Here is a 22,030-nt window from a genome sequence, read left to right on the forward strand (position 1 = left end):
CAACAGAGAACCCGGCAACCCGGCGTCAGCATTAGATGCGGGACCATTCATCTTCAGCCCGGGGCTTGGTCCGCCATCTTCCTCTTGCTTGGGCTTATCATTGCCAAGGAGCGGCCGCACTAGAGAATTTTGTTCGCACTGTCCCTTTTTTAATTCGGAAGGTGTCGACGACTGGTGCTGCTGCTGCTGCTGCTCGTCAGTAAATGTAGAATGCTTGTGGGCCGTAGTTTGCGGGATAGACAAGGAACGGTATCAAAGTCTTAGCCCTGCTTCGGTTCTTCATTAGCCATAAACAGAACGGGGTCGTGCGTCGCTCGCGCGCGGTAGAAGTGATTTGAAATTAGTCCAAAGTTAGAAAGAAAGTCCTGACAAGGGAAACTTTTCGTATCCTTCTCCACCGACTGACGACATGACTGATTAGTCGATGTGGAGGCCAGCAAAGGGGGAGCAACTTTGGAAAAGTTTCTGGCAATGGGCTAACATTTGCTGCTGCTCCTTCGTGTTGAAAGAGATAAAACCGGCAGCATACCTTTAATGTTGGGGATTCTTCGGATTTCTAGCTGCCAAACAAATGCTGCCGAGTCACCGAATGTTTAATGTGCAGCAATCAAAGGACATTGAAACGATTTAGACTATGTGTTCCGGTTTGCGATCTAGAAATAGATCTACGTCCATGATGTATCAAGCAAGGCGGTAGATATTACTCAGTAGCCGTACGTATTGGGCTAACAAATAACGCATCGTTCTGTCACCGCCGCCGGTGACGTCCACATTAACCGCATCGACATTGAGCCATCAGTATGACCTTTTTGTTGCTGCTCCATGCTCCGCTTTACGATAACATTCTTGATACGGGGCTAGACGAAGATATCATTGCCAGTCCTGCCGTGCCTTGGGCTATTTCTTGCCCGGGAGCAATGTTCCCACCGGAACGTGGGCACGTGTTTATGAGTAACGGGGACCCCCGATTCGATGCCTGGTACCTTACCTTTACGATCGCCCAGCACGATACGGAGATTGAATTCCGATGTCGCGCTGGACGTAGGTGATGACTCTCTCGGGTGTTTGCATGTGCGGGGGCACGGCTCCCAAATCTTCCCAATCAAAGTCACCCTCCACAACAAGCTCAGTTCAGCCTACGCTGTGATTTACGGGCTTCCCGGGCGGGTGTAGAGTGGCGGTTAGGTCATCGCCAGGAGCACACCAACCAACCGGCGGCATTGCGTCAAACGCGCCGATGAGACATTGACACTCTAACGGCACCCGGAGACCACCACCACCACCACCACCGGACATTACCGTTCTTCGCCCTGCAGCAGTCGGGACAACGACGTATTGCACGCAATTTCTGATGGGTTCTTCTGCTGCTACCCTCGTGCGTACCGGTGGTGGCTTCCATTACCACCGGTCGGCCATATTTGGTTTTCAACTTTGTTTGTCTCCCAAAGCGTTCGCACCAGAGACTGGCGGATGGTTCAGTGACCGATTGAAAGATAGCTGCTTTTTCGAACATTATCGAGAACCGAACAGAGGGTAGAGTGTAGCAGTGGTGTAAGCAAATGAACAGTCTCAACAGTATTGCACTTACGCAACATTATCGGAAGTCCTCCTGTGTATCTAACGTGGCGGCTCTCTCTCTCTCTCTTGCCCCAACACAACCAGTTCCAATTTTTGGGACAAGCAATGTTTAATTTGACAGGGAATATATTGCCTACCCGTGGTGGCGCGTAGAAGCAAAGCGTTAAAATGGGTCGAATATTTGCGATTGGGAATTAGAGAACCGGGCGCAGCGCAGACCCAACGTTAATCCATTTCAATTTGATGAAGAAAAAGCTGGCTCACTCACCTGAAATGAAAATGGAAGAGAAAGAAATCGTTAATCGTAAACGTTTTGTAAGGTGCGTTGTAAGGAGTCAGTAAAGATAGATGCAAGTCGGAGAAATCTTTTAAAATTAGTCCTTAAACATTATTTCTTAGCTGGAAACAAATTTCCCAAAGCAATAGAGAGTACTGCGTCAAATGGCAGAATCTTGGAGATGCGATAGGAACTGTTACACCGTGAGTGAGACACATTTCGTAAGCGAAACGAAAGGGACAGAGCACTAATCACTGCAACACGGAACACGCAGGATCGTAAATCGAGAAACACCGCGCACCGCGAGGTCCTCACACACTACTTGGCCGCTGCCGCCGCCAAGTAACGACCAAAGTCTCTGCAAAAACAAACAACAGCTGATTTCCAAACGGGTCGCGCGCAAGCACGGGCTGGTATGAGATTTTCCCTCTTCAATTTTTCCACCTCTGACACATACACAACTAAGAAGAAGGAAAAACCACGCTCACACACACACATACACCCCTTTATGGAAATGAATGGATGACAGAAGTGAGCAACAACTGTCACCGCCATCAGCCATCAGATGAGTGTGAGAAAGTTGTCCTTTTTCACCGTGAGGTATGGTGAGAAAGATAGAAGCGCCATCACCATAATGTCACTTATCTCACGGGGAAAAGCGGAAAACCCCCCAAGATGCCCAAACACATGTACGCGGCAAAGAAAAAAAATACACGCACACAAGCTCGTACACACAGCATACTCAACGGCAAACGGACGGACATGCGCTTTATGGTTCGTGAGGTGGCGTGAGTTTTAGTGGTGATGTTATGCAAAGCAATGGAGCGAAAAGCAGGAGCAAACAAAACCACGCTCAATCAAATAGTGTGCCTAAATCTGAACAGATCCTAGTCCAACTCCCAAACCGCTTTTGGTTGTTTGAATTTGTTTCGTTAAAGAAAATTCACTGAGAAGAATTTAAAGAAAAACAAAGTCCAAAAATAATGTCCTAGAGCGAAAAAAAAGGGGTACAACAAACTTTGTAAAAACCTCCGTTCCGGCAACATTGTACCACACAGTATGCTTTTACCAATCCTGCAGCGGGAGCTCTCCCTGCGGCGTTCACACCACCCTAGCACGTGCGATCGATTTTTCAAGGTTACCATAATGACAACCGATGGCACAAAAGCTACCACATCCCGCCTCTGTCCCAGTAGTCCCCCTTCCACCCATCCACACGCTTCTTCCGCTTGAAGAGATGTCCATTCCTCGTTCCATAAATTTCGTCCGCTTCTCAACCAACAAGAAGATCGATGTTTTCTGACCAACCTCCCCCGCTCCAGGCTGGACACACAACAATCCTCCAGCTTCCTATGCTTGCCTGGATACACCACTCCAGCCCAACGGGGACCCTAATTTTATTGAACGGTGTTTTCCTAAGGCGAGGAAACTAATTTCCTCACAGCCAAAAGTTGTGATGAGCAATCAAATTGCCTTTGCCGCAGCAGACTTCTTCGGCGAACTCTCTGAATTTCCAGCAAGCGCCAGTCGGAAGTACTTGCTCCAAAGGGCAAGGTTTGGTTTCTTTCTTGGGCACAGGAAAAAAGGGCAATTTAATTTCAATCGCAATTCTTTTGCAAGTAGCAAATCTGCCACGCTTTGAGTACATTTCCCATCACCTCACGGATTTACCGCGACGACAGCTCTGGCGACCGGTAACGGAATAACACCACGCCATTAATGTGCGCCATCCATCGCCTTCAAACTCGATAAACACATTATGCAATCAATGGCATCATCGTCGCAATGGAAACCTCTCTAAACAGATCACGCCATTCCGTCTAACCCCACCAGCACCACCAGCAGATCTGGTTTGATGGTCGCCGTCGCGGGTGGACGCCAGGTCCAAGGAAAAGCAAGAAAAATGGATGATGTAATGGTATCACATCGGAGAAAAGAAGCGTTCTTTCCTTTGCCGAGCCGAGCTTAGATAGGCTTCTTTGGCAATACATCACTAGACATCTGGAGACATCAGCAGCGGTAAATGGAAATTGCTTTGTCTTACTCTTAACCTTATTTTGCTTTTTCTTAACTTCTAATGACCTTTGCGATCATGCCGACCGATCTCATCTGGCTGGCTTTCTAACTAGACTTTAACGGAGTAGTATTGTCAGCCGTCACAACGGAGGAACGGTCCAGATGGGATTTGATGCCCGGTCCTGCAGTGTGCAGACCGGCGGCGCCGCTCTCGCATCTACCATAAACCCCGGGGGCAACTGGCACACGGTTCTAGAAGAAAGAAGCGAGTGTATTACACGTAAGCGTGAATTAGATATTCACACAAGACAATTATTTTAAGCGACTTTGAATCATACCTCCCTAATCCTCTCCCTCCACCCTTCCTCGCCACTCTTCCCATGCTGTGCAGCTGGATAGATTGGTTCTCGTTCGATTAACCATGCCACTAATTTCAACCACCCATTACCACCGTCAAACAAGCATTTAAAGCAGATTATTGTCAAATTTATGTTGTGGCGCGGTGTGACCCTCAACTCCCGATCCGCACGCGCTACAACAACAACGGACACAAGGTTCAATAAATTTCATTACCAATCGCGAGCAAGCAAGGTAGCGAGAAGAACGGGGTGCCGGCCAGCCAAGGCCAGCGTGGAAAACATGCATCGGTGTACACCGAAAAACCCTCGCTCAACAACTCGGACCGAAATGTAGTAGCGTCAAAGTGACGCCAGCCAGCATATGGTGAGTGTGTGTGTGTGTAGTGGCCTCCTGATGGTGACCTTTTGCCAGGCCCTTCGCTTGGAGGACGGATGGAAATCGATGGGTTTGCAAATGGAAATAGACTCCGCGCTCCAACCGATGGTATGCCGTCCTTCGGGAAGCGTGCTCCGTTTAATGGCGAAGGGTTCAAGTACGCTGCTGTGCTCTCAATCCAATCGGGTCGGGAACAAATTTATTGAGATTTATTTTCGATTTGACGTTCGACGTTGCGTTACCTTCAACAGGAATGTAGCATCCTTGTAGACTGTTGTCACTGCACAAGTTTTTAATGAAACGATTAGGACCCTGGAGCCCAGTGCAAGCCAATCAAAATCATTACACACTAAATGAAATTAATTTACGTCCCGATGTCATAAACGGTTGGCCATCCGTAAACGTTACACACACGTTGTGTCATTTTCCTCCCATGAAAAAGGAAGCAAGCAAAGACCATAGTCCTGATGACTGCCGTTCGTGGTAATGGATCTCCTAAACGAGCACGAGTACGGCGGCAGTGACACATCCGGAGGTTCGGTCCGTGGGGACCTTTAACCAGCAGATCTCCGTCAAATCCGTCGATTTAACTACCGCCGGACGGGCTGGAGATAATAGATCTTTGCTCTGCGCGAAAGCAAAACGGACAGGGCATCCGTGTGACGTCGAGTGGATGTGATATTTATTTTTACGACTTTTTAACGAGTACGTTACGTGCCACCGATGCGATGACCGATGTTTTTGGGCCATTAGATGCCCGTCCATGCCGGCCGAGATTGGCTGTTGTCTTGGAAAGTGGTATACGGATTCTTTTCCTGCTTAGTATTTCCTCCACAATAGTGCTTTTTCTTTTCCTGAACCATCCAATATTGTTTCATTAGATTGTTATCTCAACATGGAAGATAAGCTCGGAGAGAAGAAAAAAATGGTTGAAATAATTAATATATCTCTTTGCAAATCTTCGCCAACCAGGACGCCCGGCGGATGAAGATCTTGGAGCCGCCGTGCTTAAACAACGTTGCGTGTGAATGCGTCTTATTTTTAGTGTCGCCAGAATATCGATTATTTCGGCTCCCGCGTGCTACACCACTGTTTTTTTTTCCCCGTACAGCAAGCGAATGACTCGTGCGACGTTCCCCGCCACAGCTTGCGGGTCGTTCCGCGGAAGCAGAAGAGCTGGCTTTCAGAAAAGTGTCTAATTTTAGAAGCAATCTAACGCGACGGGACGGAACGCTGGGACGCGGGCTGATGCATTTTCATTTAGCATCCTCCGGTTGTGCATGATCGAGATGATGGTGCGGCTGCTGTTTGGACATGGAAAATTGCGACGTCACTCACATTCCAATGGCGGGTAGGAAGAGACGTTTCGTGTGCCATTAGTAGGATTTCGCACCGAAAAGCAAAGCGCAAACAATGTCCGAAGTTAATTGGGAGATAAAAATTGTATTTTTTTTTGTGTATGTTTTTTTCCCAAAGCAAATTGTTGGGTTTTATGAAATCCATTTCCAAGCAATCGGCCATTTCCATTACTGTAGTTGCATTTGTATTCGGCCAAAATATATCTTAATTAAGTCGCCCCATACGCCATCAAAGCGACATGTGACAACCCTACACACAGGGGTTAAGGATGTGGAGTGTCCTTGCTTTGCTTTGTTTTGACAGGCTTTGGAAGAGGCATTAGATTGAGTGCTATCGGGTAATACATGGAAACCGTTTCCATTTAGCAGTAAATGGCTAGAATTGCTACGCTCGTTTAGAACGAACGATGATTGCGAATTAATTGGCAACCGGTGCGCACGTAACACGATGATGACAGTGAAACTTCTGTCCGGTAGGCAATTTCGAATTTCATGGCCGAAATGGAGGATGTCAGATGGTTTTACGAAACAAACAATTTTTCTACACACAATAAAAGAAAACTACAAAAAGTATTGGCAAAGTTTTTTTTAACAAGCGCCTGGTACTTATTTTACAGGGGTTTTCGAATAAGTTTCTGTTTGAATTAATTATTGAATTATAAATTTGAATATTGTGTTTATACGAAGGAGCTCGAACGGACTACGTAAGCAAACAACACTTGACGCTAAAGGATTGACGCCAGGGAATGAACTCGGATGAATTATGGAAGATTAACTAGGACAGCTAGGTGGCGGTGGATTGTTTCCTAAGTCCTCAATCCTAAGTCGCCATAGATCCCAATATTTTACCCTTGAAACTAGTAAAACAAAATATCTCTGACATTTATATTCAATTTGCACTAGAGTCGGCTTGACATTTTTTTTAGGCTTAACGCTTTACCGGTTGGATGCGGTGGATACGGCTATTTTTTGTTGTCAATGTGTGTTTCGTAAGTTCCGATAAATTTGTCATATTGACGTTATTCAACTGACATTTTCAACGTGGTGAGCAGTGTGTGAAATCATCTGAAAACCCCTGCAGTTTGATCCGAGTAGATTTGAAGTGCTGAAGAGCAAACGATACTGATTTGGAACTGAACGTTCCTCCTTGAAATGGTTTCAATTAGCCTCAATTAGCGCTCGTGGTCATGTGTTTTTAATTGGTTTTGGGTAAATGCTTGCTGTCAGTTATGAAATCGGAAAAAATCACAAGTGCAGTGTCTAAATTTCCTTTTAAAAAAATTGATTATTTTTGTATGAAATAAGTCTAAAGATAAGCAAAGCGTTCCGCTGTATAAATAGACTTACGAATTCAATCGTGAATAGTTTGCCGATTTATCTTTAGGCTGCTTGCAAACCAAACAAAAAATCAAATTACACATCTGGCTTTGATCAAACTGAACATCTGGATCGTCGATTACAAACGTTTCCGTCGGCAGCAGCCAAAAGCCACAAGCACTAACTGACGCAATAATGTAATGCTTTTATCTCGCACGGGTTTTTATTGTTTCCATTTAAAATCTCAACTTTTTTTATTAAAATTAATCGTACATGATCTTCCTTTCTGTTGCATTTTCATGCCTCTGATGCAATTACAAGTATAGGAGCAAATTAATCTGCTTACATCGATTACTAATCCTTTCAATAGGTAACACAAAAAAATGGTGGAGAGTAAGATATCATTTAAATTTTTTATTGTACTGCTGCCAGTAATGCAGGGTTTAATATATACAAAATAAATAAAGCCTAACTTTCCCCCAATTAGTCGTCCATCCATCTGTGCCGCGAATGTCTGATTTTCATTTCCATCCCGAACGAATTTTCCCTGTACTGTCCATGTTCTTTGTCGGCACCGGATTCACCCAGCGCTAATGCAAACCTCGTATCGCGAAAGAAAACAACAGCTCGGCAGGAAATAAACACCTACATTATCCGCTGCCATATCTTTTGTGGCCGGAACGAACATCTCCTCTTGCGAATTGTATTGTTTGGTTTATGATTCCTTTTTGTTCGTCATTACTTTTTTGCCAGAACAAAGTACACGTGGGCCAGGCACGCAATGAGCCATATGAGAACGGTGGGTCTCACCAACCGTACCCACATATGGTTGGGAAAAGTTTTTAAACAAAACGATGAGTGCATGGTTTAAAAATGTTTGCTCGCGACATCGCTACCCCCACAAAAAAGCAAGCATTTAAATACGCCGCAATGTAAATGGGCTTAACAAAATTCGTTCTGCACTTCGTATGCACTTTAGAAGGAGTCGGGCACACGATTCGTGACAGAATGGTAATGAAACTATTTTTAAAACACTCCACCCAGCCAGCGAACGGCAGCGCGAATAATTTATTCAGGCAAACACTTGCAGGATGTGTGTTATCATCGTCACTCTCCCTCTCTCTCTCTCTTTATGAATTGTGGTAAGAGCAGCAAAAAAAAAGGACATACCTTCTATCGCTGCAACAGCTTGCATCCACATTTTCTTACGACAGTTTTTTTTTTTCAAGGAAAATGTTCTTCCAGCAGAAGCAACAACACTGTAGGTATGCAAATGAACGACAGAAGCAACTTTCAAAACTCTACCACGACAAGACGGCGAATGCATGTGTTACATCAAATGGAGATAGCGAGAGAGAGAGAGAGAGAGTGAGAGGGAAACCCATCAGAAGAAAGTTTGTCGTTGCAAACGTGCAGCATAATGACATAATTGAGGCTCCTTGACCTACTTTACAATCAAAGAACGAAAAACGGTCCATCTTGACACGCGACAATTGTGTGACACCGTTTTGATACCCTTTTTGTTGAATGTGTTAACTTTTTAATTAAAAATATTTCGTTACATACAATTTTACAACTCTTTCTGTTGTACGAGAGCGCTAGAAAGGAATGGTAAAATATAAACGAAACGACGGACAGCAAACTTTCCGATACGGTTCGATCGCCATCGAGAGCATTTTTCGATGTAAAGTATTAAATAAACAGGTAAACGAAAGAAAATTTAAATGTGAAGTCACATAAAAAAATTATTATTCAAGATCCATAAAAATAACACGAAAAAATTGTAAATACAGAGTTTTTCAGTTGATAAGGCAATAGCATCCATTTTTATGGCAGGCTTCTTAGATGAAATGGCAAACAAATCTTGTTGATATGGAAACGGCTCAAGATGCACATATCTGTTATTGTGATGTCCTCAGATGATATTGTCACAGTTGCCATTGATATTGCACACGACCTCCCAGCGCACAGGTAAGTGCGTACAATATCAACGGCTACTATGACTATATCATTTGAGGACATTACAATAAAAGGTATTTGATTTCACTTTTATCTGAAGCCGTTGCCATATCAACTTGTTTGTTTTGTTCAAGTTTTGTTTGCCATTTCATCTAAGAAGGCTACCATAAAAATGGATGGCATTGCCTTATCAACTGAAAACCCCTGTAAAAGGTATTTGATAGGGGCATCTAAAGCCGTTTCCATATCAACCAGTTTTGTTTGCCATTTCATATGAGAAGGCTACCATAAAAATGGATGCTATTGCCTTATCAACTGAAAAACCCTGCAAGTTAAAAAATATCCAAAACAAAATCATAGAAACACTACTAATCGGCTCCTAATCACCTTGAAAGAAAGGAACAAAGAACGTACAAAATTCATCAAACTAACAAACGACAGTGATAGAATTCAACTAGAAAACGTAAACCCACAGCAACAAAGCAACCGATTGCTGCGCTTGCTCCCCATTCCCGCATCGGAACATTACCGAAAATGACTTAACACCACAGAAACGAAATTCATCGAGCGAACCAGTCAAAAACGAAAAAAGATACCCCCACAAACCAGAACAACATTGTTAAAAATGATTTATTAAACGTTACTTCCTGTTATTCTGTGTGCAGGTCTCTTTTTTCTTGATCGACCCACCAAGTGGTCGGAATTGGTGCGGATATCGTCATCGGTTCGTGCCGCTACTGGTGTATCCACACGATTTCCACGCTTCTATCTTTTGGCATTATTTTCATCCTTACCGCCTACGAGATTTCCCGAGCCCGCGCCGCGTGTGGTACGCTTCCTCACCTAACCCATATTAACGATACCATTTTGCCCAAGGTTTGGCAAACCAACGGGTCTTTTTTTCGCTTCTTTTGCTGGTCTGTTGTTACTGTTAGTTTCAAGATGCTTTTTTTTACCGGTTCACAGACCGTATTATCTCGCAAGTGCTTGCGCACCAACGCATATTATATCGGCATCGGAGTGTTTCTTTCTGCTTTCTTTTCGCTCTTTTTACCTCTTCCGGGGTACTTTGTGGTGAAAAGAGAGACGAGCATGAAGATCACACACACACTTCCAGAAAAAGATGAAAATGATTGACATGCCAAATATATATATATAAATTTTTGTTTAACGCGGTCAGAATTATTTTCTGACGGGGGCAAAAAAAAAGTCCAACAAACTACCAAGGCAATGGTACTAATGGGCTTAACAAGTGAGCAGCAGCAACTCACTCGGTTCACGAAAGGAACTTTATGAATGTTTTTCCGCCCTTCTTTAGCATGCGTACGGTGACGTGGACCGGGCCCCGACCTGGGTCGACCCAAACCCGAAACGTAACCGGACACCCTAGAAAGGTGGATAATGAGTCAATTGAAGGCCGAGGAAGCCTTTCGCGTCCACTTTCCGGACGGTACGGCTTTAATTTGCGTTGGAAAATCACGGCAAAAAGTTGACGCAGCGTTGTTCGTGCTGTCTTCCCCAACATGACCTTCAAGTGGTCGCACTTGAGGGGTCGCGCCCACCTACAACACTTTCCACCATTTGGTGTGTTGAGATCGCTGCAAACAAATTTTGATCAACCCCCTGCATTTTCCCAACCTTTAACGCCCAAAAATCCCCCACTGGCAATAATATCTTCCCCAACGAACCTAATCGAATTTCATTATCACACAACTCAACTCACACCACCACTGGCCGGATGTGGTCAACCGCGAAACGACCAAGCGCAAATAATTCACACAGGGATGATGTGGTGTGGTGCGGTGGTTGGTATTATGGCACGTGGGCCACGTACGAACGGGTGACGGAACACGTTGGCTCCTATTGTTGTTCCTTCCCTTTCACACTAATACTAATACTGCCACCCACCTACAAACAAAGTGCACAAAAGTGGTACTGTCCGTGACGCTGACTAATTTCATTTGCTTTTCCTGTTCCTATTTCCAGTGCGGAAAATAGCACTCCGGTAGGGATATTGAAGAACATGCAGCACAAAACCGAAAGCAAAATTTTCAACCATCCTCGCCATTCCCGGAAAGTATGCGTGTTTTAGCAGCAAATGATGTTGTTGCTATGTTCGAAAACGGAGCTACCATCCATCAGATGTCGTGAGAAGGATTATTGGCAGGAATCTATTTTGGTTCTCGACTCCTCGGTAGGGGAAGCTGTATGACGTTCTTATGGGGCTTTTCTAAGGTAAGTGTTGTGCAAGCAACCAATTCGAAGTTATTCCCGAGTGACTGACCCAGCGGGGGCAGTCGCCATTAGTTCGCACAAAAAAGAGCTTGATTTTCCAAAACACAAAGCTGCAATCGCTCGATGGAACTGTTGTTTGAATTGTCCGTTTGACTTCAAAAACAACTCCGGGAGCTCGTAAGTAGCCCATCGATGATGATGCTGATAATTGCGAAGAAAAATACTTCCCGGAACGAATCGTTTTTGAACACCCCTTTTGCTTCAACCAAGCAAAAAACTGCGCTTATGTCGAACAAATAAGATGTTGGGGGTACGAATATTGGATAACCTTTTGGTGCATCAAATAGCTTGCTAGTGATATGTATCCCGTCCCATTGCGACGTTCTCTAGTGCGGTAGACTAACCTGCAGAAACACGTAACCGTTTCCTCGACATCCAGCGGCAGTATGATACCGGAACCGCCCATAATCTTGCTAAGATTGCTGGCGGACGCCGACGGTCCACCGGATGATCCATCGTTACTCGGTATGGAGGAGTAGCGGACCGAGAAGTTTTTCGATGCCGACGTTGCCCGGCTCGTGATCGCGTTCAGCACGGCCGTGGTCCACATTTTGGAAAAGCGGCTACTGCTCAGACCACCACCTCCACCTCCACCACCACCAACACCACCGTCCATAGTCGTCCGCACACGGGGAACGGGAGAATCGTGTGTCCGGAGATTCACCAGCAGTGAGGGGGTCAATATTTGTGGTTGGATTTGCGATATTAGTTCCGATCACACACACTACGGACAGAAACGCATTCCCACCGTCGGTTTGCCACATCGACCATCGACCGAGAGACGACCTCGCTCACTTAACACCCTCACCGACACGCTAAGGGGGAAAACGGTTTCAACTCGGTGCAGGTGCCCCACACTTCATTTTTCTTGCACACAGCAGCACAACAAACAGGCTGGAAAATTGAGAAATTTGAGCAACACACTCACACACACACACACACACCTCATTCATCACGAGCTACTAGAGGAAGATCGGCACACATATACACACGCTTGCCGCATACCCGCACATGTTTAGATGGTCTACAGACACTTTCCCGCCCCACTACCTCCACTACGCCGTACTTGTGCGGGTGATAAATTTCACATGATTATTTATCGTTACCACTTGATGGGTGGAAAATTCACAGCTTCTTGCCGTGACCATGGGCAGGGCTGGTACGGTAGTCGTATGTGTGAGGTGGTGGTGGTGTAGTCGATGATTACTAACTCACGGTGTGAAAGTGCAGGATCGCGAAAACTCGACCTGACCGAGCCGGCTAGGAGTGTGCGTGGATGGCACTTAATCGATCACTATCGGTAGCACCTCAACCGAATGGGAAAACTCCTCAAAGAAAAGCCTCTCCAACCGCCGCTCGGAGATTCCTTCACTCGTTCCCTTTATCACGCCACTCTACACTACCGGCAAGATCTACCCAGAAACAATTCACCCCCGTAGGACGGTTCGCGACGGACTAGGCCACCGATGGCACCCGATGACACTGTTTGAGCAGACTCTACCGAGGCAAACAGTGCACACAAAACACCTGTGTGCGCGATATGGGGGTTTTTCTGTACTGTCTGTCGGATGTGTGTACACTGACGCGGAGCGCTGCACGAAACTATGTCAAGAAGCGGTGTGCGGTGTAGAGACCTCCGGAGTTATGGGGGGGCAAGGTGCCGAAGGTTGTGTTGTAAAGATAAAACAGTGGAGTGAAATAGGAGCAAGGGCTAAGGGTGCGCGCATGGTGGTTTGGAGCAGCTATTATCACCAGCTAGTGCACCGTACACTGCGCCGTGTTGTGTGGCCCGAGAGCGCACGATAAGCGAATGTAGGATCTTCATCAATGCCGGAACTTTGGATCGCTCGCTTTCGGACCTACTTTTGTGAAGTTGCGCTTGCACAACAACCAGATCCCGGCTGATCCAAAATAAGATTTTATCACTCACAACACTTGCGAAGATGGTTCAGATATTACCGAGGATCTCTGCACAATACATCGCAGAGATCTAGCTCGATCCACGACAACGATCACTGACTGAGATCACTCATCCACGCAACCCGGATGTGGCCGGGAAAATTTTGCCAAATATTTCGTCCACCACACGCACACCGAAAAACTTCGACGGGTCCCGAATGCGCTCCCGAACACCCGCCCAACTGCGACGGCAGGCTCGCACAAAAAGGCGGGCACCTCGTGTACTTCCACTGATGATGGGGCGCTGCTGCCTTTCGAACCATACACTACACATACACACCCGTGCCATACGAGACCCGTGCCTGCGCGCCTTCCATCGATTGCCGATGGTCGAGGCGCACGCGAAAGCTTCCTCCTATCTCTTCCATCTGTGCACAGCGCAACCTCTCCTCTCTGCCTGCCCGACTCCGGCCTGCTCCCTTCGAAAACTCATACGAAATAGCGCCCAACAGCGTGAACCGCGCAACAACACAATAAGATATGCGTTGCGTTTTGGCTCGATCAAGCGACCTGCGTCTCATCGTACCGCCCCCTCCCCCTCCCTCCCGGTTGGTCTCCAGCACGATGGTGTACAGGCAAGGAAAATGTGTGCCATTTCCAGTGGAGCGCCGCACATATACACATCGACACACTCGTGGGGCATCCAAGCAAAACAACCCCACCGTGTGGGGCTGTGTATGGATGGCGTGAAGAAGCCATGAAGGCGGAACTAGTGCAAGCCGATCGTACGCAATGTACGCGGCCAACACACATTTTAGGCAGCGGTACCGTACACCAGTGTGGGTGTGCTTTTCGAGTATTGGTGGCTGTGCAAGAAAGCTTCGCAGGTACGGCATGAAGAAGCTTCCGTGGTATAATGTGGCACCAAATTGTAGCAAATTTGTCAAATAATTTTTATAACAAAAAAGTGGGAATTTTTAAGACGACTTTGATCTGGGTTTATCGCAACACGAGAGCTTTTCATTAAGTAGATTTTGTGCAATAAAAAAAGCTCCACACACTCTCGAGCTCGAACACCCGTCAAACTCATTAGATACGATGTAAAAAGATAGCGAATAAAAATTAAAAACTGTGTTTACTGCCCAACGATTTAGTAGCTTTCGGTGGGTAAAATAAAAGCTAATGTAGAATTATTTTCACAAAATATATTACAACAAAAAATCGGAGCTGTTTCGGTCATCTTTCCGTGTGTAAACACGTGTGCTGCAATGGCGGCCATTCGTGATCGATCGTGTATCCGCTGCCAATGTAGACTAATTTACATACTCCTGAAGTTCTGCCCCTCACGAACCTCCTTCTCCGTTTCAACGCTTTTTCCTTCCCCCTTAGGCTACTTATCATCATAAGTTTTCCATCACGTTTTTCCAATTGTTTCACATCCGCGTGTATGTGTGTGGGTTTCTTCGTTCTTTTTTTTTTGTTTAACCCACACACATACACACACTCACACCGACACTAAGAAGCAGCAAAACAACAACACCTTTACTGTTGGTGAATTTTTCCTCAACCAAAAAACCCACACACTAATTAGATACTGAAGGCATGGGCAGTACTCACGTTGCAGGAAATTGGAAAGAGAGGTGCAGGAAAAACGACCGAAAGGAAATTTTGCAACAACAACAAAAAAAAACCCAGCACCGCACCACATACACACAACAGTTGTTGTACAACTTCTGCCTTCAGCTGGTGGCTCTGCGTTGGGAAATGCACACACCAATGCATTGCAAACAATGCCGGATAAGATGATTCGCCCGCCTGCTGCAATAACGATCGATCGAGCGCGCTGTACCCGGACCCCGATGATTCATCGGGTACCTTTAATTTGACGATCGGTCCGGGCACTCAGACGCGTGATTGAACGATAACGTTGATCGATCGTCAGTGTAAGATTGATGGGAAGTAGTAAACCAATTTTTTCAGCCAAAATTTTACTATCATTTTTGCAAAAACAACAACAATAGAAAAGGAAAAAGAAGGAAAACCGTGTGCGTTACTTCTTCCCATGTGGGGTATGCAGATGAAGAGAGATTTTCCTCTTTGAAATGATACTTTTCTTCTCCTCACACGTGCCGCCGCTGCTGCTGCTTCTGCTCTATTGGATTTCCTCCGGCTCTGTTTGCTTTGCTGCGAAAACGGGTCCGAAGGAGAAAATCCAATTTTGTCCAAAGCACCTTCATGCTTTACTGTGGCCTCTGCACGGCCAAGCACCATAAAAAGGGGCTTATGCGAGGGGGAGGTGTTTTTGCTGTTGTTGCTTCTTTTTCACCATGACAAATTCCGTTGCTTGTGTGTGATACCCGGAAAAAAGGTTTCCCTTCCTCTGCGAAAAGTGACACGAGTGTGTGTGTGTTTGAACAGTCTTGTGAGGTATGGAAAATGAGGGAAACTAATACTAGCGCGATCGAAGTTTTTCCATCGATTTGAAATTGATGTGTTCCCGTTATCGTGATGTGTATTTGATTTCATTGGTGGAGCAAATGACCACCATTTTTTCTACTCCATACTGCACCAACGAAAACCTAACCTTTAAATGATCTCGACAACAACAAAAAAAGTTGGCCAAAGCCAGATAATTGTAAAGACATTAAATTTTATTGTCTGACATTTTTCCTCCCGGCTGACATCATCCTGGAGTTGCTCGTAGACAAGAGATGAGATAAGCAAATCAATATCTGTGGCTGCGGAACATGCGGTTAATGGGATATCGTGGTCAGGACGATTATGTTTACAGTATCTCGTCTTACGGGCCTTGGAAGACGGTTGCAGAGGGAAAACTCCTCCAAAGATGTGCATTCTCTGGAGTGGGCCTGTCAACAGAAGCCTGCCCACACAGTTCGCCCTCAAAGGTCAAGAAGTATGAAGAAGGTAAAAATAGCGGTAGAATAGAATAGGATGCTAGCAAATGACTAAACATTCGCGCGGAGCGAATATATATACATGTCCTTTGTGCGAAACGCTCTTGAAAGGTTAGAATGGATTGAAGCAAGCTTTCATCTTTTCCTTTAACTGGTGAAGTTGTTCTTTAGAGGGTTTACCAAGCTAAAACATACATTAAAAATTATGCTTAAGACACACAGTCTACGATTAGCCTACAGATTGACAGACAGATATTCTAGCAACACTGTTTCCACTGTTACTGACACACTTGTATGCAGATCTGGCTGACAAAATGTCAGACTCGTCCACATCCTCTAGTTTCAGTTTTCAAAAAAAGAATTTTTAGAAAATGTGAATTTTGTTGACTGATTTTGTTTGTATTAAAGTTCAAGTTGTATTAAAGCTGATAAAAAACGGGTGAATGGAGAAAAAAATTAGTGTTTGTCACAGTAAGCAAAATAATGGTTTAGACATTATATTAACTACGAAGACAAATGGCGCCAAGAAACCATCATAATAACGGATGAGCTCAACTCGAACAGAAGAACTAAGCAAGGTAACGGTATCATTTAATGAGTAATATTGCCGATATATAATCGCCCAGTATCAGGAATTCTTTTCTATTAAGAGAAATGAATAAAGATTCGCTTACACGAGCCAAACTGGCAAATCTAACGCGTTTCCAATCCAAAGCTACAATTACTCTACAATTTTCGAACCTATCTATTCCGTTCCTTCAAAGGAACGACCGTACCAAGTTCAAAATAAAATCACAAAGTAGATTTTTTACACCCAATTTTTTTTTCCCCTGCGCGACAGTTGTATCATAATAGATCGCGACGCTAAAAGCAGAACGAATGAACGTTGGTTGAGTCGGTGCAACGAAATGGTTGTGCTTTTTTTCAATTGATACTATGTTCTTATATTAATGTACTTTAAGGTTCCGAGCTGTACGGAAATGGTCGTCTTTGATCCACAATATTGGTATGTAGAAGAGATAACTGGGTCGCTTCCACTATCACAATAATCAATTCTCGTTCAAGTAGGTTCACCTACTAAATTCCGTTCCGTTGTGAAAAAATGGATTTTCGCATCATAAAAAAATGGTTTGATTAGTGAATCAGTTGCGATTAGATGCAACATTGAATATTACACATTGTTTTAAACTTGTGGACGCTTGTGTTATGACATTGGAAAACCCTGCACACATCACATCACATTCGGCACGTCATTTTAAACGGTCCAATATTCCTCATGACTTTCCACAGGATAGGACCTCATTAAAAAATAGAAAATGAATAGTTTCCACGCTGGGCGATCCACGCATGAATAGTTAACAGCTGACCCATTTAAAAAAAACTACACATTCATTGTAAGGTTTCGATCGATGTTGGCTGAAGCGTATGAGCTAAAGTATAAGCAAATGACTGGTTAGAAAAATGGAAAACCTTACACTTACCCCATAAACCAGTCCACCGTGTCGCGCAGATATTCTGGAAGTCGCTCCAGTTTGACGGCTTTTCGGGGTTGACCGCAGCACCAGCAACGATAAACACGACGACGACGACGACGACGACGACTATGTGGCGATGACGCACGTTCACAACGGCGTTTTCACAGGGGTTTTGTTCCGGGACTACCTTCTTTTTGACGGTCCTACTTGAACGCGGCGGGTGTGTACCAACCACCACGCAATATTATGTTGGCGTTGCGTCAAGGAATAAACACTTTTCGAGATTTTTTCTTCCCCGGCACGTAATCACACCAATTTTACTCGTGACAGGTAGTCCTTTCGAAAAGAACTATAATTACGAGAGTTTTCCCCTAAACACTTAAAACACTACTGCTTCTTCTTCGCGGTTAAAGCACGGACACGGAACAACACACACACACATAACCACGCGTGCACACAACGAGGCACATGAAAAAAAAAACACTTTTCAGCACACTTCTAACCTGTTTTCTCACACTCACCGTGTCGTGGGGCGTGCGTGCATGTGTGTGAGGATTTTCCCTACCTCACACCGTGTGGAAAGCGGCGCGCGGAGCCACAACGAAAATCAACCCTTTATGTAACGCGATCGACGAGCATCGAGTCAAGAACAACGTCACCAACGTCGCTCATCTCACCCGGAGGGAAGGATTGCTCACTCGGGCTTTCGGGGATTCACCAGCTTCCAGGACCTTTTCGCACAACGGGGAAACACAGCAATCTGTGCAACGTTCTGTTGCACTAGCAAAAGCACGGACACCTAATTGCGGAACGATACTGCCACTCGCGCTGCACATTCACGCTCACTGGCGAAGGTTGTTGCTATGTGTATAACCGTCAACCGTGTCTCCTGTCTGCCTGCAACGGCGCACTCATCTCACTACGGATCTCTTGCGCTGGCAGAGTGGATGAGTAGCGTAGTAGTCGGTCTAAAAGTATAAAAATAAAAACGTTATGAAATACGAATGTGGATGAGGACAGTTTTTTTGTTTGTTTTGTTTTGTTTAAGTTTAGACGGCGGTGTGTCGTGCAGAGTATAAATCTAGGAAACTCGGGAAAACGACGGTTCGGTGGCGTGCTGTTAGTTCGGGTCAGCTGGCTGAGCATTGTGTGTGTGTGTGTATGTGCGGGTAGATGGGGCTCAGTTTTTAACGAAAGTGTCCTCCCCCGTACAACGGGGTCACCCTCAACTGTCGTGGAAAGTAACGTAATTTTCTGTAGGATATTTCAGGTAGCGACTGGACTGGGACTCGGTGGCAATAGAATAGTGTCTAGCGCGGTGAGAATGAGAGCCGCTCGGGATGAGACGGTTCGAACGGGGAGCTAATACGGTAGTAGTGAGCAAGCACTACTACTCTGGGTTATTCTAACTGATCCGACGACCTACTTCGATCCAAGGTTTGTTTGTGGTGCGAAAACATAGCTAAAAAAGGGTTTTCTACGATTTTTTTGGATTTTGGATCGAAGTAAAGCTACTTTGCAAATACGCACATTAACCTAGGACAGCATAACGTTACGCAGCACGGTTTCAGATTTACGCAACACTCTTTTTACACATCTGACGACGTAGACAACAAAGAATATCGACATTGGTTTAGCCAACTGAAGAGGAAGATGCCACTATTATATGCCAGTGGAGTTTCACTCTCTGTCCACAATTATTACGCATTTCAGTTGCCCTTCACGTTCTCTTTCGGCGTTCTTCCTGACGAGTGAAATTATCACTTACTAAGCACATAATTGTCCTCTTCTTTTAAAGTACGCATTTATGTAAAATATAGCCCAAACCGAACTAAATATCGGAATACGATGACGCCAAACTTACACAACACAACAATTTTTTCACTCTCGCTTGAACAGGACAGAGACTCCAGGGCACAGGACACACAGGTTTCATACGAACCGATGCCAAAAGAAGCAGCCAAAGCTACCCCGTTGTATGCTCCTGCAATCTGCCGTTTTCTTATGCTCCCACAGTAGCATACGATTACGATGAAAAACGGTCTCTCTTTCTTTCTCTCTCGGAGAGGGATTTGTTATCCAAAAAAAAACATTAATGTTTTGCTCGAAATTTTGCTCCTCTCGCCAAAAGCAGCATGTTTTGTCCTATTTCAAGATGAGTTTGTATGTGTGTGTGTTTGTCATCCTTCTTGTTTGAAAAAATCGGATGACTTTTCCGACGGTTCCGTTCCGACAGCTCTCACTCACACTTTCCTCCCCGCATTGATGTCAGGTGGGAAAAACTGACCTTTTCCAAAATTTACATTTTCACCAACCGGAAGAAAATGCATCTGATGTATTGCATACACTAAAAGCAAATAAAAGGTGTTGTTTAATGTTTGCTTTAATTGTTTGGTTCTGTTTTGCGGAGCAGAGAGTTCCAATTTTCCTCACCGTGAAAAGTAGCCAAACGGAACTGTTTTCTTGGGTGTTGTTGACCTTTCGAATGATTCTTCGATTGTTCGAGCGTAGATTTTATTGCTCTGGAAAGTACTGGACGAAGACGTGTTTCTTTACATGTTAGGCATACAGCTAGAAAAATAAGATTCTCCTCATTCGGTAGTGGAAAACCAATGAAAATGGTTCCTTCGTCGTGTTGTTGTGGTGTGGTTCCCAAGAGCAATATGCTGCCACTATTCCGAATCTCCGTATCTCGCGTCTCGCTCGCACCTGTGTAGCACGAGCTGTCAAGCACGGGCTAACCTCACTTTTCCTTCTCCTTTTAGTTCATAACAACAACAAGAACAATCTGTCACAATAATGCTTCAGCCTGCTCGCACCTCGCAGTGCACACTGTACTCTCTCTCTTTCTCTCTCTCGCACGTACGCACACAAGCAATTTCTCTGCAAGTTTAGCAAAACCCGGAACACAAGCGCACTTTGATCTTGAGCCAAAGAAAGTGGAATATGGTTATGGCGGAAGGTGGTGAAATAACAACCCTTATTTCTCACCATCCCCGAACCACCCCGTGTTTTTCCACCTTCCTTACTCGGTTTATAAGGAAAACTTACCGATTGTACCGAAAAAAGATAGATTTCAGTCACAAGTTTATGCTGATAGCAGAAACAATGGCGCACACACACACACACACACACAGTGACAGAGTTTGTCGAAAACACGGAAGCGGACACACAATGATTCTGGACACTTTTTCACTCTCTTCCACGATAATAGTAGTAGTGGTAGTAGGTTACAGTTAAAATCGCTTCTTTCCGATCGCAATCACCTTGAGCTGCGCTGCTGGTTCGACAACAGCAACAACTGCCGATCGCCACAATCAATCTGCGGAAGGCAGGCTGTAGCCAGTAAATTCACCCGATTGTATAAACTGCACACAAACACACACGGGCACACACAGTGTAGGGTAGAAGGGGGTAGATAATTCGGCACGGGGGGGTGGGAGTGTGTTAGCGCTTTTCTCCTGCCGTACGAGCTGGAGCTTGTGCAAACTTGAAAACTGTTCCTACAGGGACGCAAAGCCGTGATTGCCGTGACACTCACCACGGCACGGTCAGCTTTCGGGGGGTTTTCTTTACTATTTTCACTTGAAATGCATGCTCCCCAATTAACCTCACTCTTTCGTTTTCCGCATTTTTCCTGCACTATGTGGAAGGGGCGAAGATCTTCACCAATTTTCGTCCGTTTTGCTCGCACAGCAATTTAGAACCGGTGATGGGCCAATCTTCTGCTTGTGTGTGTGTACTGCAGCAAACCCGGAACGTAGGATTTCTTCACACCTTAAGAGCAGATGCCACCGACCTTTTTCTCTGTGAGGAGGCAAGAACTATTTTCCCTGCCGCCGATTCGGAATCATCTTTTCGCAGCAGATAAACTGAACTTCTTGATTATGGGTCGGATTGTTTGTGTGTGTGTGTGTGTATATGGGGAAGGGAAGCGGACGATGTGCGCTGCTCGGAACAACAACAACAAGGTCACTGTGGGTACTGCCTGCGGTCATCATCGTAGACATTGAAATGTCATAAGTGTGTTGGGGAGGGTGGGGAGCAAGGTGTATGTATTTAGAAGGTGGATTTTTATCGATTTGACAGGGCGACATTTTAGTCGAGTTATGTCAGAGTTTGTTTACAAAAACATATGGTATGGGGCAACAAACATGAACAAACAGCCTCGATTCTCAATCCCTTGAGCAATTTCGCTAATTTATG

At 45.1% G+C, this 22,030-nt stretch overlaps 1 protein-coding gene across 6 annotated transcripts in view; it reads right to left on the reverse strand.

Annotated features, from left to right (window-relative positions):
- The window catches only part of LOC118503600 (MOB kinase activator-like 2), a 92,714-nt gene extending 70,931 nt beyond the window's left edge, over positions 1–21,783 (reverse strand). The window contains exons 1-3 of one of the 6 annotated variants that reach the window (XM_036037063.1): positions 20,258–20,341; positions 20,112–20,171; positions 17,831–18,792 (exon numbers count right to left, since the gene is read on the reverse strand). In XM_036037063.1, the coding sequence (XP_035892956.1) occupies positions 17,831–17,835 (5 nt within the window). In that variant the 5' untranslated portion in view covers positions 17,836–18,792; positions 20,112–20,171; positions 20,258–20,341. Of the gene's footprint in view, positions 1–11,879; positions 13,164–17,830; positions 18,793–19,688; positions 19,798–20,111; positions 20,172–20,257; positions 20,342–20,875 lie in introns of those variants that run through there. The other 5 variants (XM_036037064.1, XM_036037062.1, XM_036037066.1 and 2 more) reach the window with 5 other exon arrangements.
- Positions 21,784–22,030: the final 247 nt, after the last annotated feature.

The sequence above is a fragment of the Anopheles stephensi genome, chromosome 2, assembly GCF_013141755.1.
Source record: "Anopheles stephensi strain Indian chromosome 2, UCI_ANSTEP_V1.0, whole genome shotgun sequence".
NCBI lineage: Eukaryota > Metazoa > Arthropoda > Insecta > Diptera > Culicidae > Anopheles > Anopheles stephensi.